General features: G+C 46.6%; 1 protein-coding gene across 1 annotated transcript in view; it reads left to right on the forward strand.

Annotated features, from left to right (window-relative positions):
- LOC144668762 (adhesion G protein-coupled receptor E3-like) overlaps window positions 1–16,534 on the forward strand; it is a 57,673-nt gene that overhangs the window by 17,814 nt on the left and 23,325 nt on the right. The window contains exons 4-8 of the mRNA XM_078531092.1: window positions 227–318; window positions 4,587–4,758; window positions 7,612–7,728; window positions 9,022–9,224; window positions 11,888–12,058. Of these exons, the coding sequence (XP_078387218.1) occupies window positions 227–318; window positions 4,587–4,758; window positions 7,612–7,728; window positions 9,022–9,224; window positions 11,888–12,058 (755 nt within the window). The remainder of the gene's footprint in view (window positions 1–226; window positions 319–4,586; window positions 4,759–7,611; window positions 7,729–9,021; window positions 9,225–11,887; window positions 12,059–16,534) is intronic.

Here is a 16,534-nt window from a genome sequence, read left to right on the forward strand (position 1 = left end):
GGCAGTCCCCCCACCCCCCCCCGGTATCCTGGCCAGTGGTGACCTCTCGACCATCAGCTGAATGAGTCCGGTGATCTGGTCAGTTATTTCACTCCGGTTTGTAGGCTGGTGTACTGAAGGACACAATAGCAGTCACAGCACTGACAGGACTTTAACAGTTGTAAAACACACCTTTTCGGAATATTGGTCAATGTATAAATCCAATTGCTTCTGAATTCAACTTCAGGAAATATTTCAAAAGCCTTAGACGATTTGGAAAGCCTGGACACCTTCATCCATCAACTGCACCCAAATGATTTATCTGATTTAACTGTGACGGTAAGTTATTGAAACCTTCCCTGTCTTTCAGGCCCCTTGCATCCTCTACCCTGGTAATCGGCTGGCTAGTCTTTGATATTGTTATGTTATGACCAGGCGAGGGAGGGTAGAAGGACTCCTCTATTTCCCACACCTCGTTTGGTCGAAACAGGTTTTTTTTTAAATTTAAAAGGATGATTGTACCAATTCCGTGTGTGTACTAACTGGTTGCATATTAATTGCAAAGAACTCAGTCAGCCAGGCTTTCTTGAGTTTAGACAAAATAAGGGGTTAGTTTTTATTGTGCAAAAAAAAGCAGCCAGGTAAAAATATTAAATTATTAAAAAGGTAAACACACACTCTGACTTTCGCAAACACACACACACACGCCCCTGCTAAAATCCAATTTACAAAATAGAGGAGGGTTAACTTTTGGCCAAATTAAGATTCAACAAGAAAAGGCGACTAAATGGAGAGTTCACTGTTTGCACATCCTTGGTACAGTTGTTCGCAGCTGAGGCAGTTCTTAAAGCTGTAGTCCTTAGTTTTCCTCCTGGAAACACTGCTGTGGAATTTGAACTCTTCTTTAGAATTTCTCTGCTGAAGCAAGCAGACAATGTTCAATTTAGTAGAGAGAGAGAGAGAGAGAGGTACGCAGCTTTCTGCTGTTGGCGTCTTCTGCGTTCCTGATATTACTTCTCCACACTGTTCCAAAGCAAGCAGGATTTTTTGCAATAAAAGAAGTTTCAAGAAGGTGGTTATGATCACATGTCCTCTCTCTTTCGTTGACGATTGAGCGTTCCACAGAAGCTAATTTATTAGCTCATATCTGGACTGATCTTGGCCATTGTGTTATAGCCTGGGCGATTAAATTTTTTAATGTCCAAGCCATCACCTCTGAATGGCCCAATCTTCCACGCGATGACCTGGGGAGAAAATATCAACACCTCCAGGGCAGCCTTTGTTTCTGTAGACTCTTCACCTCCATCCTGAGGAAAATGGAATGTAGTTATACCATGATACAAATTGTGGTGGCCAGTTTAAATTTCATCCCATCTTTGGAGTAATCATTGACCCTGCAGGTATGAAATTCCACGGGGGGGATTATCTGGGCATGCCCTATTTTAATCCCCATTGGGAGCTTTCAGAAGCTTGACCGGCCTGCAGTTTCAGACAGGTCAGGTGACCTCTGGCAGCCATCTTGAGTCGGAGTCTTTGTGTCAACAGTTGAAACTGCCTTTTAAAACAGTTTCCAGCCGATGAAATTGAAATTTAACATTTGACACCAACACCCCTTCGTAACACCTCCACAACCCCACTTACCTGGATTCCGGGAGCTTCCTCCATTGACACTGCTGCTGCCTGGTTGCAGTCCCAGCAGTGGCCACTACTCCCTGTGGCACTGCTGGGACTGAAGAGCAGCTGGCCTTCCAATTGGCCAGCAGCTCTAGGGGGCGGGGTGTGCAATCTCATCCCTTGAAGCGATGGGAGCCCCGACTGTAGGCAATCAGGTGAGAGCTTCCATGATCAGCTGAGGCGGGGTTGACCCCCCTCTCCCCACCCCCCCACCACCCTCCCCCCCCCAACCCCCCCCCACCCCCCCCAACCTCCCCCCACCCCCAACCCCCACCGACTTTCTGGCTGGAGGCCCTTAACGGACACCAACTGAAAGCCGATTATTTGGTCATTTACTTCATGGCTGTTCGTGGGATCTTGCTGTGCACGCATTTGCCTACACTACAACCATCATTACACTTCAAAGGTACTGAATTGGCTGCAAAGTATTTTGGTGCATCCTGTAAACTTCAAGGGTGCTGTAGAAATACTGTGTGTGAAACCTCAGTTTTCATTTGGCGGTGGAGTGCTACAGTTTACTCCGGGAGTCCGAGTCGCTGTGGCAACACGCACTCTTACATGCGTTGCTGTAGTGTCTTGAGTCGTGGACAGTGATGGTAGAGGCTCTGACTTCCTCTCCACCGCACGGCTGACCAGGAATCTCTCCCGCTCTTACCGCCTGACATTGGCATGTGTCGGAAGGATTTGCAGGTTGATACTTGGCCTATTTGACCACATTAGGATCACACCATCCTTGGCCACCAATTCTGGGCAGGGACTTGAACCCAGAGCTTCTGGGACGCTACCCATTGTGGCACGTGACCTCCCTAGTTTTCATTTAGGCATATTAAATGTAATACAGGTTTTCTCTTTAATGGCACGCAGATGATTGAGGCTCTTAAAGGAGAAATGCGCTGCACTGAGCAGGACCATGTCTTGATACACGTTTTGGGAAAAACCCCTAAAGGCGATCGCCTTTAACCAGTCAAATTTTGGAATTTCTTGTCACGAGGTCATTTAGAGCTGGCTTTGCACTGGGAACTGCAACCCATGCATTCCATTTGGCACTCACTCTCTCACACACACACCTCATACCATGAAGGTAATTTCCTTATTACAACAGTAACTGCACTTCAAAGGTGCTTCATTGGCTGTAATGTACTGAGGTAGTTGTTCTGACATGGGTCTTTCTGTCACGGACTCACAGCATGGGATTTGGTTAGTGGACAGACTGTAGGCATACTCTGGTACCTGCTTCACACTTGTTTATTAGTACTACATCTGAACAGGTTACAGAGTAGGCGTCATTCCAACCTCTCTCTCAAGAGTCTAGCACACGGCTGATTGATGTCAGAGATACATCATCATCCGCATCATATATTAGCATGTCCCATCTGTTTAACCTTTACACTACAGCAGTGAAAGGTTTTATATAAATACAAGACTGAAGCAGGGAACCCAGGGGATTGGATGGAAACTGACGTTAATGGTGAGTAAAATCAAACAGGGGTGTAAAAAAGGGTAGCATTGATTTCGAAGCCACCAGCTTCCTGATGGTGAATCGGATTAAAATTGCTCCCTGTGACGGAGAACAGCACTCCCTGGGCACGATATCACTGGAACAAAGGGGGAAAATTCATTCACATAGTGTTACAAAATGTTTCCAACCAATGGGATAAACAAGACACATCCCAGAGCAGAATTTGAAAAGATCACTCAAACAACTAGGATTCAATCAGTGGCGTCTGATTTTGTATGTCTGTACGTGTGTTGATGTGTTTCCGTTTAACTTGCCATGACAATAAGCTGAACATGTGGCAAAATGATCACTTTCTTCCAGTGTGGGACTGTCCAAGCACCAGGTGATACAACCTCCCCCTCCACACCACCACCCCCCACCAAACCCTGTCGATCCTGATCGTCCCCCTCCCCACCAACTCTTCCCCCAGCCTGGCACCAACCAGATCCCAAACTTACCCGAAAGTGCAGGTTCCATCAGCACCTCCTCTTCGGACCTGCCTGCTGTTCCAACGGTGGCCGTCGCTCCCTGAGGCATTGCTGGGACAAGTTCTGGGAGGCAGGACTTCCTCTCCGATGGAGGCAGAAGGCCCGCCTCAAGTCAATTAATGGCCAGAGGGCCGTAAAATGGCTGCAGGGCAAGCTGGCCAATCACAGGCAGGTCCGCTACCAACCTCTTCCTCACCCCACGAAAAATTCAACCCATGCAGTCATTATGACACAGAAGGTGGCCATTCGTGTCCATGTTGGCTGTCTTTAGAGTAACCCAATCAGTCCTATTCCCTTCTACTTCCGCTTTAGTTGTGTCGCCATCACCGACTAATATCCATATTCCATCAACATTAATATGGGTGGCTCTTTCACCCGCCTCCAGTACTCTCCCTCCACCTGGACCCCTCCCTCTGGCCTCTTATCTGCTCTCGATCTTTTCATTGAGAACTGTTGACGTGACATTGGCCATCTCAATTTCTCTGCTCCTCTCACCCATTCTAGCCTGCCTCCTTCTGAACTTGCTGCACTCCGTTCTCTCAGGTCCAACCCTGACGTTGTTATCAAACCTGCCGTCAAGGGTGGTGCTGTTGCTGTCTGGCGTACTGACCTCTACCTCACAGAGGCTGAGCGCCAACTCCCAGACACTTCCTCCTACCTCCCCCTGGACCATGACCCCACCACCGAACATTAAGCGATTGTTTCCAGGACTGTCACTGACCTCATCTCCTCAGGAGATCTTCCCTCCGCAGCTTCCAACCTCATAGTCTCCCATCCTTGGACAGCCCGCTTCTACCTCCTTCCCAAAACCCTCCGTCTATGGCTATGAGGTGTGTGTTACTTACACTGTGTTACGAGTGAGAGGGAATGAAACTTCAACTGGCAAGATTTTCCTCTAATCGATGGGCTATTAACGCTGGAGAGAATAAATGCATTCTCATCCGCAGGAAATTGTTAATCTCACAGAGAGTATTGTCGACAACCCGAAGTGGGAGAGTCTGGAGCCTAACACCAAACACAGCACGGCCTCTAAACTGCTGCAGACCGTGTCCAGTTCCATGATGGCGGCTGCTTTGAATGCACCTAATGGAACGTTGACAGCATCATCAAAGTTTCTGGGTAAATCTCAACCGACGTTTAATCCAATGATCAGTTTGCAACATGCTGTGCACTGCCGGGCGTCTTTGCAATGAGCCTTACAAAGGGTCAGGAGTAGACCATTCAGCCTCTCGAGCCTGCTCCACCATGCAGTGAGATCATGGCTGATCCATACCTTAACTCCATCCATCGGCTCTGTGCCCTTTTCGGTGCCCAATTTAGAATGATTGGCTGGCACATGCTGCTTTTTTGGTTAGAGTTTCCGATTTCTACCACTCTTTGCTTGAAGCCATGGGAGATGGTTCTACCCAACCATTCGAGAGCTGTTTGCCCCCTAAAGCAATGCCACCAGGAACTGTGTGAGCTTTTCTTCATTCTTCAGATGTGACGTTAAGTCCAAATTCAACCACACCCCCACGCCAAGCCACCCCAAGCCACGCCACCCTCCCACCCACCAGTTTGTTCTGGTCAATGGAAATTGCAGTATTAAGGTTTGTAAGGGTCACTGTGTGGGACTGTGTAACTGGCACCTCTCATAATGATGAGGTAAGGGAACACGTGACTAGAAAAAGAGGGTGAGAATGTTCATGGCTTCAGCAGCGTAATACTTAGTCATGGATACCAAGTCCTGTTGTATAAAATGATCCAGTTGTTGTTTGAAAATACCAACGTCTCTGTAATCATTCTGAAGCTAGACGAACAAACATACAACTGAAATGATGTCAGTCTTCAAAGAGCATGGAGCTGTCACACTGTTGCCTGGCCCATATTCACCCCTCAATCAATAGCAACACAGACCCGATTAGCTTGTCATATTACTGTTTGGGATGATTGCAGAATGACATTACTACAGAATAGAAACAGGCCATTCAGCCCAAGCCTTCTATGCCAGAGTTTATCCTCCACATGAGCCTCCTTCCACTCATAATGTTATTCCTTTCCCCCTCATGTGTTTATCAAGCTTCCTTTTAAATGCACCTATGCTACTCACCTTGTGATGTTGAGCCACACTCCAGGTAAAGAAGTTTATTGATAACCATCCTACATTTGTTTTCCTGTATTCTTCATGTGATGTGAACATCACTGGCAAAGCCAGCATTTGTTCCCCATCCCTAATTGCCCTTGAACTGTGCATTTTGGAGGCCAGTTAAGAGTCAACCACATTGATTGGTGGGGGGTGGGGGTGGTAAGGGGACAGTGGCCTGGAGTAACACGCCTTGCCTAAAGGACATTAGTGAGATCAGTCTTTACAACAGATCAATGATGGTCACCATTACTGAGACTAGCCTGGGATTTGAACCCCTATCCCCAGAGCCAAGGGTTACTGGTGTAGTGACATTACCACTATGCCACCATCTCTCCTATAAATAACCCTCAGTTTTGGTGGTCTCCACAAGTGGAAACATCTACATCCAGCCAATTAAATCCTTTCACAACTTTAAAGGCCTTTCAAGTCACCTGCCAGTCTCCTCTTTACTGCCCAATAACAGTCGATGCTCATTAGAAACAAACAATTGAGACTTTGAAATTTTTAACAGTCTAATAAATTCATTGCTTCCAATGGAGTGTAGTATTCAACTGGAACAGATGTTGGGGAATGGGTTAAAACATTCCAGCAACAATTCTCTAACTTCAAGTGGAGTTCTCCAATCGGACTGTTTGACCAGTGAATTGAAATTCCTTAAATGTGAGGATTTCTCTCTTCTTTGATCATTTAGTTATGGAATGAAATAATCCAAGTATTTTCAGCACTCTGGTAAACTCGAATTCATTACTGAGCAAATTGGAGTTTAGAAGAATGAGAGACAAGAATGAGAGACAATCTCATTGGAACATGCTTGATTCAGAGGGGGCTTGATAAGGTGGACACTCAGAGATTGTTTCTGCTGGTCGGGGAATCTAAAACACGGGGGGGCACAGTCTCAGGATAAGGGGCTGATCATTTAGGACTGAGATGGGGAGGAATTACTTCACTGCTGGGACAGACAGATTTTGGTCTCTCAAGGAATCAAGGGCTATGGGGAGCAAGTGGGAAAACAGAGTTCAAGCCCAAGATCAGCCATTGATGGCGCCTCCATAAATGGCCTCCTTTCAACATCAGGCACACCCGGCCCCATCTCACAAGGTCTACCCCTCTGCGGGTGCTCGTTCTCCCAGGGCTGTCCACCAACGAACCCACGTCCACTGCCAACCTGAAGGGCATTGCCTCACCTCCCCTCCCTGCCCTGAGACCCTGCACTCCAACCTGCTTCCTGGACTCCCAGGGCTGAGACTCTGGGGACTGGTTGCGGTTTCAGTCCTGTCCACTGCAACTTCTGGCGCTACTGGGACTAGAGAGATGCCGGCCAATCAGATTGGCTGGCAGCTCTCTGAGGCGGGACTTCCTCCCGACCGGGAGGTGGAAGTCCCTCCTCTCCTCCAGCCAATGAACACTCCTTCGGGTGGCAGGGTGGGGAAACCTTGCCGTGCTAAAAACCCTGGCCAACGTTACTGAACCCGATTCTCTGGTCAAATATTTCACTGCTGTTTGTGGGAGCTTGCTGTGTGCAAATTGGCAACCCCATTTCCTACCCTACAAGTAACAATGCCTCATAGGTTGTAAAGTACTTGAAGATATTTTGATGTTGAGAAGGGTGTGATGCTGATGTGAGAAGATTATTCATGGTCATATTGAATGGTGGAGCACACTCAAATGGTCTATTCCTGCTCATATTTCTTGGTGTTCTGATGAGTCTTTTGTGCTTAACTGAGTTGTGCTGTGAATGACGTTAGGTTTCATATGCCTTAAATGATTTCCCCTAGATAAGTTTAGGCACATAATGTGATCCAAGATGACCTGTAACAGACAAATCACACTGCCGTCCGTGTTTTCAGATCTCAAAATACGGGTTCATCGAGGAAAGATTTCCAAGAACGAAAGGCTGACACTGGACGTGAGGGACAATAAAATGGAGCTTTACTGGAGAACAGCCACTGGAGGGAGCCATTCAGGTAACACTGGCTATTGCTACAACCACTTGGTAATTTGTGCAACTCCTTTTCATGAAGGCTCAACATAGGAATGTAGTCAGACCACACTCAGTGCCGGAGAGGACATTAGGACAGGTCAACAAAGGCTTAGTCAGAGTGGTCAATGTCATTCTATCTCTCTCCCTTTTCTCTCTTTATCTCCCTCTATCTCCCTCTATCTCTTTGAGGCCGTTCAAGGTAGCAGAACTATTAAGTGAGCAATTGTAAAAGAGTGGGAGAATCTAGGTGAGGAAGTGGCATTCACCTGTGCCAGGTGTAGCTGGTAGTCCATTCTACGCCCTTAGACAGTCTGTAGACCGATTTAATAACTACTCTTCTCCGTTGTACAATGTCCATGTTTGCCAGGGTTAAAACAAGTTGGTACGAGTGTCTAAGATCTTTGCCTATGGTCACTCAAGTTTGTACACTGAGCACCAAGGCCCATGGACAAAGTTTAAAGCAACATCCCCTGAATATACAGACATGAACAGATCTGTGTGTTCCAATTTAGATCCTACATCAGAAGACTAAAGAGGAAAGGCAGGAATAATCCAACTGGTCCATCAAGCCTTCCCCAAACTAATGATAGCTGGACCAAAATAACTAGGTATTTCCTTCTCTCCAGCAGCCATGTAACCTCCCAGAAAGAAAACCGGGGATAATTAGGGAAAAAAATACACTGGAAAATTCCCCCCCCTGTCCCCCTCAGGCAATCGCATCCACTCCAGAAGATAACCTAGACCAAGTGCTGTCTATCCATTAGGTGGATGCCTTTACAGCTCTGCTTGTGGGCCAGAAGGAGCAGGAGTGTTTCCTCCGGGCCCAACAAGTTTAACTTAACCTCAACAACCTTTCAATCTCCCCCAGTAATGTTTAACTTCCTCCAATCTCCCCCGCCCCATCTCCACAATCTCCCCTTTCTTGGGGAGATCTCCTCTACCCCTCCCCACCTCCCCCACCCCTCACATCCCACCAATACAATCTCTCTCTCTCCCTCCCTCTCTGCTCTTTGCTCCTTATCTGCGGCCTTGTCCACAGGCCTTTTCACTCGACAGGCAGAAAACCTGGTGAAGAAATTTAAAAGTGGTCAACTTCCAGGGAAGCCCATACATCCGGGACTCCTCTCCCCTGTCCCCTCGCTCTCCAGGCCATTAACTCTATCCCTCTCTCCACACTTGCTGCCTGACCCACTGAGTGTTTCGGCCTTCCTGTTGCTCTGGTTGCCCTTTTTAGTTGGCGTGGTTCTGACGCTTGCCTGCCATTTCTCCCCACCAGGGGTCGCCGCTGTTGGCTTTATTGCCTACGGTAACCTGGGATCCATTTTGGACGGGGATTTTGTGGATGAACAAAATGGGAAAAGGGAAAAGGTGGGCGGGGATTGCAAGCTGATCTCCGATGTGGTGACAGTGACGATGGGAGATGATGGGCCGAGAACCGAATTGCGTGAACCCGTCAACTTCACCTTGAGGCACAAAGAGGTTTGTCAGAGGCGTTGTTTTTGTTTGACTTTTGAGACGTTATCTGTTAATGATTCATATTTTATTCCCACATCCATCTGTGATTTATTGGAGGTTTTTCCCACTGCCCAGCGTGTGATACTGTGCCAAAACAGACCCATAGAACCATAGAACACTACAGCACAGAAAACAGGCCATTCGGCCCTTCTAGTGTGTGCCAAAATATTATTCCGCTAGTCCCATTGACCTATAGAACCATAGAACAATATAGATCATGACCCCTCTTTTAAGAAAAGGTTCATTCTTTCCATTAACCTTTAATTTTTTCCATTTCAAGGGTGGGATTTTCCGCCCTCATTCCACGGGAATGTTGCGTTAAATGTCAATGGCTCTCCAAATTTTCCCATCATGCCTGTCGGTACCGGGGTCGGAAAATCCCAGCCTAAGTTTCAGTGAGAAGGCTTTAAGGCTTCACTTCTGGTCAAACAAGAAAGCAAAGACATAGAATCACATCATCTTATAGTGCGAAGGGAGGCCATTCGGCCAGTCATGTCCGTGCTAGCTCTCTGCAAGAGTAACTCAACTAGTCCCACTCCCCCGCCCTTTCCCTTTGGTTCCGTAATTGTTTTTTGTCTTCAGGTGCTAGTCCAATTCCCTTTCAAAAGCCACGATTGAATCTGCCTCCACCACACTCTTCGGCATTACACTCCAGATCCTAACCACTCGCTGCATTTTTAAAAAAAACATTCTTTCTCATGTTGGTTCTTTTGCCAATCAATCTCTATCCTCTGGTTGCCAACCTTTCTGCCATGGATTTACTCTGTCCAAACCCTCCATGATTTTGAAAACCTCCGGTCTGTCCGCAAGCATGACCCAGACCTCCCTGTCGCTTGCCATTTCAACACATCACCCTGCTCTCATGCCCACATGTCTGTCCTTGGCCTGCTGCAATGTTCCAGTGAAGCTCAATGCAAACTGGAGGAACAGCACCTCATCTTCCGACTAGGCACTTTACAGCCTTCCGGACTGAATATTGAGTTCAACAACTTCAGACCATGAACTCTCTCCTCCATCCTCACCCCCTTTTTTAATCGCCTTTCTTCTATATTCATTTTTATTTTTTATCCACTTAATTTTATTTTTATTTTTATTCATTTATCCGTGGTCTTATCCCCTTTTTTATCCCATTTTCTATCCTTTTTTTCCCCCCTACCCCATCCCCTACAGGGCCATCTGTCACTTGTTCCATGTTGTTCTTTCACACAATGCTGACCTTGTTCTGCTACAATCACATTCTGCTTTCTTACCTTAATGCCACTATTAGCACCTTTTTTTTATCACTAACCACTACCATTAATGCTCCCTTTGGCCTTTAGGTCATGACATCTTTGTCAATCCCTCCTTTGTCCTCACCTATCACTGGCCTTCTATCCAGTTCCACGCACCCCCCACCTTTAACAGTATAAATTTCATCACATTTCCATTTCTCTTCAGCTCTGAAGAAGGGTCACACGGACTCGAGATGTTTACTCTGTTTCTCTCTCCACAGATGCTGTCAGACCCGCTGAGTTTTTCTAGCGTTTTCTGCTTGCGCTAATATGGGTGACACTAGCTCCATCCCCTTGGCTGTGCAACAATACTTCCCTCAGATGCCCATCCATTTTCCTTTTGAAATCATTCATTGCCTGTGATTCCCCCACCCTCGTTAGACAGTGAGTCCCAGGTCTCACCGTCACTCTGCATTTGAGTGGCAATTCGGTCAAGGTGAAACCCCTGATTAAGTGTGGGGAGCGGTTTCTATTAAAACTGGAGTTGCGGCAGTGAGTCGAATGAGCTAAAGTAGAAATCTACTGATTCACCCTTGGGGAATCCCCTTTCCTGACAGCACTGTGGGTGTTCCTGCAACGCACGGACTGAAGTGGGTCAAGAAGGCAGCTCACCACCATCTTCTCGAGGGAAATTAGGGATGGGCGGCAAATGCTGGCCCAGCCTGTGACACCCACACCCGTGACGAATTAAAAAAAAGACAGATTGAAGGAAAGGTTTAAAAGCTGGGTGACTAAAACAGCAACTTCAGAATTTAATCAGCCGCTTCACTCAGACTAACGTGTGAATTTTCCCACAGCTTGTATTATTCTAAGTTTTCTCTTAAGTACGTGCGATTAATAATGGTTACCCTCCTCTTGCGACAACCAATAAATGCCTTTGATCCCCAATATCTTGAGGAATTACCTATAAACTTAGAGGTAGTATATTATGCCATGACCCCTTGCCATTAGCTGATCTCAGCCGGAGGCTTTCTCTAATGGAATGCAGCTCCTGATCACTATTCTTGCCATGTGTGGACAGAGGCTGGGGTCAGGCTTAACCCTGATGGCTTCCGAAGTCGAATAGCCAAGCCACCGCCCATTGTCTAGGTCACCTCGAATAGTTGCCTCTTGGAGACAATGCAAGCCCATGGAACTGAATCAAACTCTTGAGAGGAGGGTGAGGAAAAGCTGGGGAGGCGATCCTAACTCCAGTGCTTTTGAAATATATGAACGCTTATCAAATTTCCAAAAAAAAATGTATATTATGCGGAGCTTATCTTTGTAAGTAATAGTATTGGATGTGTAAAAGCTGAAAGGCCCATTTTCTAAATGTGACAGACTGCAGTCAAGGTAACAACTGTTTGTTTGACACAGGAAATAAACTCGAACAAAATGCCGATTTGTGTCCATTGGGAAAATGTGAAGGAGAGAAGCTTCTGGTCTCCCATTGGCTGCAAAATGGTGACTTCCAGTGGAAACCATACAACATGTGGATGTTTGCGCCTGGCTAACTTTGCGATTCTAATGGCCACTATTGAAATTGAGGTAACGTACTTCCTGTAGAGCCTTTGCACGACCTTGACAAGGAATGACACTGGCAAAGTCAAGGTGGCTCATTCCATTACCATCCCTCCACAGCCTCGCTCCTCTCTATCTCTAACTCCTTCAGCCCTACAGTCTGTGTTCCTCCAGTGCTGGCCTCCTGTGTATCCCTCACCACACTCTTAGATGTTCAGGCCTTGAGATCTGGAATTCCATTCCTAAATCTCCCCACCTCTCTCTCTCCCCTCCTTTTAAGTTGCCCCTTAAAACCCACCTCTTTGACCAAACTGTTGGCCACCTCTCCCAATATCATCTTATGTGGATCAGGGTCATCGTGGTCCTTTGGAAGCACCTTTGGTAATTTTACTACATTAAAAGCACTATATAAATGCAAGTTGTTGTTGAGTATCCATGTTTAGTTTAGTTAGTTCACCAAGTGATGTTTTCATTAACATTTCTTGAAAATTGGTGTGTCTGGTGGTCAGCACCTTGGCCGGGATTTTCCAGACCCACCATGATGGGAGGTTGGGTGGCCCAGCCAGAAGTCCGTTGACTTTCGGTGGGATCGGATGATCCCAGCAGCGGGCGAAGTCAGAAAATTCTGCCCCTTGTGTTTAACACGAGGTTTCTTCATTTGGAGTCTGACCCAATTCAGAGTTGTTTTTTTTTTTTACGTAGGCATCACTGTCAAGGCCAACATTTGGCGTCCATCCTTTGAGCTGAGTGGCTTGCTAGGCCATTTCAGAGGGCAGTTAAGAATCAACCACATTACTGTAGGTCTGGAGCCATATGTAGGCCAGACCAGGTAAGGACGTCAGATTTCTTCCCCTAGCCTAAAGGGCATTAGTGAACCAGATGGATTTTCAGGACAATTGATGATAGTTTCCTGGGCACCATTACTGAGCTTTTAGTTCCGATTTAAATTCCTCCAGCTACCATGGTGGGATTAGAACCCACATCCCCAGAGCATTAAACCTGGGCCTCTGGATTACTAGTCCAGTGACATTACCATCTTCCCAAGGGAGAGGAATAGGGCAAAGGTTTACCCAAAATCATAAATATGTTCTAAAGCTGGGGTGTCCGAACTTGACCTTCTGGTAACGAGTAGCCTACAAGTTCTCAAGCAACTTAGTTCTATTTGTGCTTTGATTTCACACTCACTGAAGCCTAGAGATTTGGAAATTTGGAAAATGCCAGTGTTAGCTTCCATTCCTGTCCCATCATGCTATCTGGCATTGTAAATAGTTCCTTATCCTCAACTACTGTCTCCCACCCTTTCAAAACTGCCATCAGTGTGTGCCCCAATTCTAAACGCCTACCCCGACCTCTCTGGACATGCAAATTATTGCTGGATGTCGAAACTCCCTATCATCTCACTTCTGTGGCCATCTTTCTCGCAACATCCTGTTTTGATCTCGCAAAGTGTTTTGCTGTCTCAAAAGCCAAAATAGTCGGAGGCAAAGGCATTTTGCAACTGAGACCCCTCAACCTTTCCGCAACCTTTGATACTGTTGGCCACACCCTCCTCTTCCGACACGCTTCCTGCATTACCCAGCTCAATGGCCTTGACTTGGTTCCACTCGTAACCCACCATAGCCAGTCCACTGCAAGCAATGGCTTCACTTCCCATTCCATTCACCATTGCCTCTTAGTCTCCTAAGGATCTACCCTTGGTCCCTGCACTTCTTGATCTACATGCTGCCCCTTGGTGGCATCACCCAAAGACACAAGATCAGTTTCCACATAAGATCATAAGAAATAGGAGTAAGAGTAGGCCGTTCAGCCCCTTGAGTCTGCTCCACCATTCATCGTGGCTGATCTGATAATGATTTCAAGTCCATTTCCCCATTTCCCCCAGCTTCCATTCCTGTCCCATCATGCTATCTGGCATTGTAAATAGTTCCTTATCCTCAACTACTGTCTCCCACCCTTTCAAAACTGCCATCAGTGTGTGCCCCAATTCTAAACGCCTACCCCGACCTCTCTGGACATGCAAATTATTGCTGGATGTCGAAACTCCCTATCATCTCACTTCTGTGGCCATCTTTCTCGCAACATCCTGTTTTGATCTCGCAAAGTGTTTTGCTGTCTCAAAAGCCAAAATAGTCGGAGGCAAAGGCATTTTGCAACTGAGACCCCTCGACCTTTCCGCAACCTTTGATACTGTTCCCTCCTCTTCCGACACGCTTCCTGCATTACCCAGCTCAATGGCCTTGACTTGGTTCCACTCGTAACCCACCATAGCCAGTCCACTGCAAGCAATGGCTTCACTTCCCATTCCATTCACCATTGCCTCTTAGTCTCCTAAGGATCTACCCTTGGTCCCTGCACTTCTTGATCTACATGTTGTCCCTTGGTGGCATCACCCAAAGACACAAGATCAGTTTCCACATAAGATCATAAGAAATAGGAGCAAGAGTAGGCCATTCAGCCCCTTGAGTCTGCTCCACCATTCATCGTGGCTGATCTGATAATGATTTCAAGTCCATTTCCCCCCCCAACAACTCTTAACTCCAATGTAATCCGTCTAACTCAACCTTGAACGTATTCAATGGCCCAGCCTCCACTACTCTCTGGGGAAGAGAATTCCAAAGATCCACTTGTACGTTGACAACACATAGGTCAACTTTGCCACCATCTCTCTCAATCCCTCCATGGTGTACTTTTTGTCACGCTCCTTCTCCACCATCCAGTCATGGTTGAGACGCAATTTCCTTTGGGCCAAACAAGGTTCTCGTGCTCTCTGAACATGCATTCTTTGTGATGTATAGGGTTTATGCATTTGGCATCCTGTAACAGAAATGTAGGCTAGGGGAGATGGTGGTATAGCAGTAATGTCACTACACTAGTAATCCAGAGGCTCAGGCTCTAGGGACAGGGGCTCAAATACCAACATGGCAGCTGGTGGAATTGAATTCAATTATTTTTTTTAAAATCTGGAATTGAAAGCTAGTCTCAGTACTGGTTGTTGTAAAAACCCATCTGATTCACCAATGCCCTGTAGGGAAGGAAATCTGCCATCCTTGCCAGGTCTGGCCTACATGTGACTCCAGACCCACAGTAAAGTAGTCTCTTCTTTACTGTCCCCCGAAATGGTCTAGCAAGCCACTCGGATCAAAGCAGTTATGGATGGGCAACAAATGCTGGCCTTGCCAGTGATGCCCACATCTCATGAAAGAGCAAAAAATAAGACATCTGTATTGGCTGCCTGAAGAGCAGTGGGACAGGCCCTTTTCTTTGTCCCAAAAGTTAGGGTTGGGATAATTCCCATAATGGGATGACTAGGCTGCTTCCTTGTGACATCCATGGGATATCTACTCATTTGGCCTTGTGACACCCATGGGACATCTACTCATTTGGCCTTGTGACATCCATGGGATATCTACTCATTTGGCTGATGGAATTCTAGGGCACCTGCAGGCCAGACTCTCAAATGTGTTCAGCAGACTTCCAAGTGATCCCTGCTCCCTTCATGTGTTTTTTTTCCCCAATATTCCAATGGCAATCAATGTTTCTCGGATTGCTTTCCAAATGCTTACAGCATTGCAAGGCCCATTTGCAGGTGTATTGTGTCAGGTGACCATCGGTATGGTTATAGAGGTAGGTTTGAAGGTGCCCTCCACTGGCTGTATGATCGACAGGCAGAACTGCTGAGATTTCAGGGGAGACCAACCTCGCACTCATCCCATCACCAAAGGGACGTCAAAATGGAGGGGATGGATGGATGTAGTGTTCCCTTCCTCCTCCATCCCATCAACATTTCTGATAAAGAGAGAAAGATTTCCAGTAATAGCACCTTTCACGGCATTCCAAACTGCCTAACAACCAATGTAGTATTTTTAAGTTTTTTACAATCTTGTAATACAGGAAGTGTTGCAACCAATTTGCACACAACAAGATCTCACAAACAGCAAATGTGCCAAATGACTGGTGTTTTACTTTTGCTATTTGAGGGATAAGTATTGGCCAGGAACTAGGAAGAGCTTCTCTGCTCTTCATTGAATGTTGTCATCAAATCTTTTACATCCACCTGAGAGAGCAGACGAGGCCTACTTTAATGTCTCGCTTGAAAAGCAGCACCTTTGACACTGCAGCACTCCCCCCAAACTGTAGTGGGAACTCTAGTCTAGATTTATATGCTCAGTCCTGGTGTGGGACTTGAACTTACAATCAGCTGACTCAGAGGTGAAATTGCTACCCATTGAGCTATGCCTGATTCCCAGCTGATTGATGCCAGAAGACATCAGAAATAGATCCGTTCCTACATTGTTAAAACTGCCTATCATCTCACCTCTGTGGCCATCTTTCTCCCAACACCCTGTTTGAATCTCTCTAAAAGGGCCTTCCTGCCTTAAAACCAAAATGGTCATGTTTTGTGACTGTGACCTTCGACCTTTCTGCAAAATTGACCACACCATCCTCTCCCAATGTGTCTCCTCCATTGCCCAGCGCAACGACCTTTATTGGTTCCACTCTTAT

Source organism: Cetorhinus maximus, chromosome 28 (genome assembly GCF_964194155.1).
Source record: "Cetorhinus maximus chromosome 28, sCetMax3.hap1.1, whole genome shotgun sequence".
NCBI classification, from domain to species: domain Eukaryota; kingdom Metazoa; phylum Chordata; class Chondrichthyes; order Lamniformes; family Cetorhinidae; genus Cetorhinus; species Cetorhinus maximus.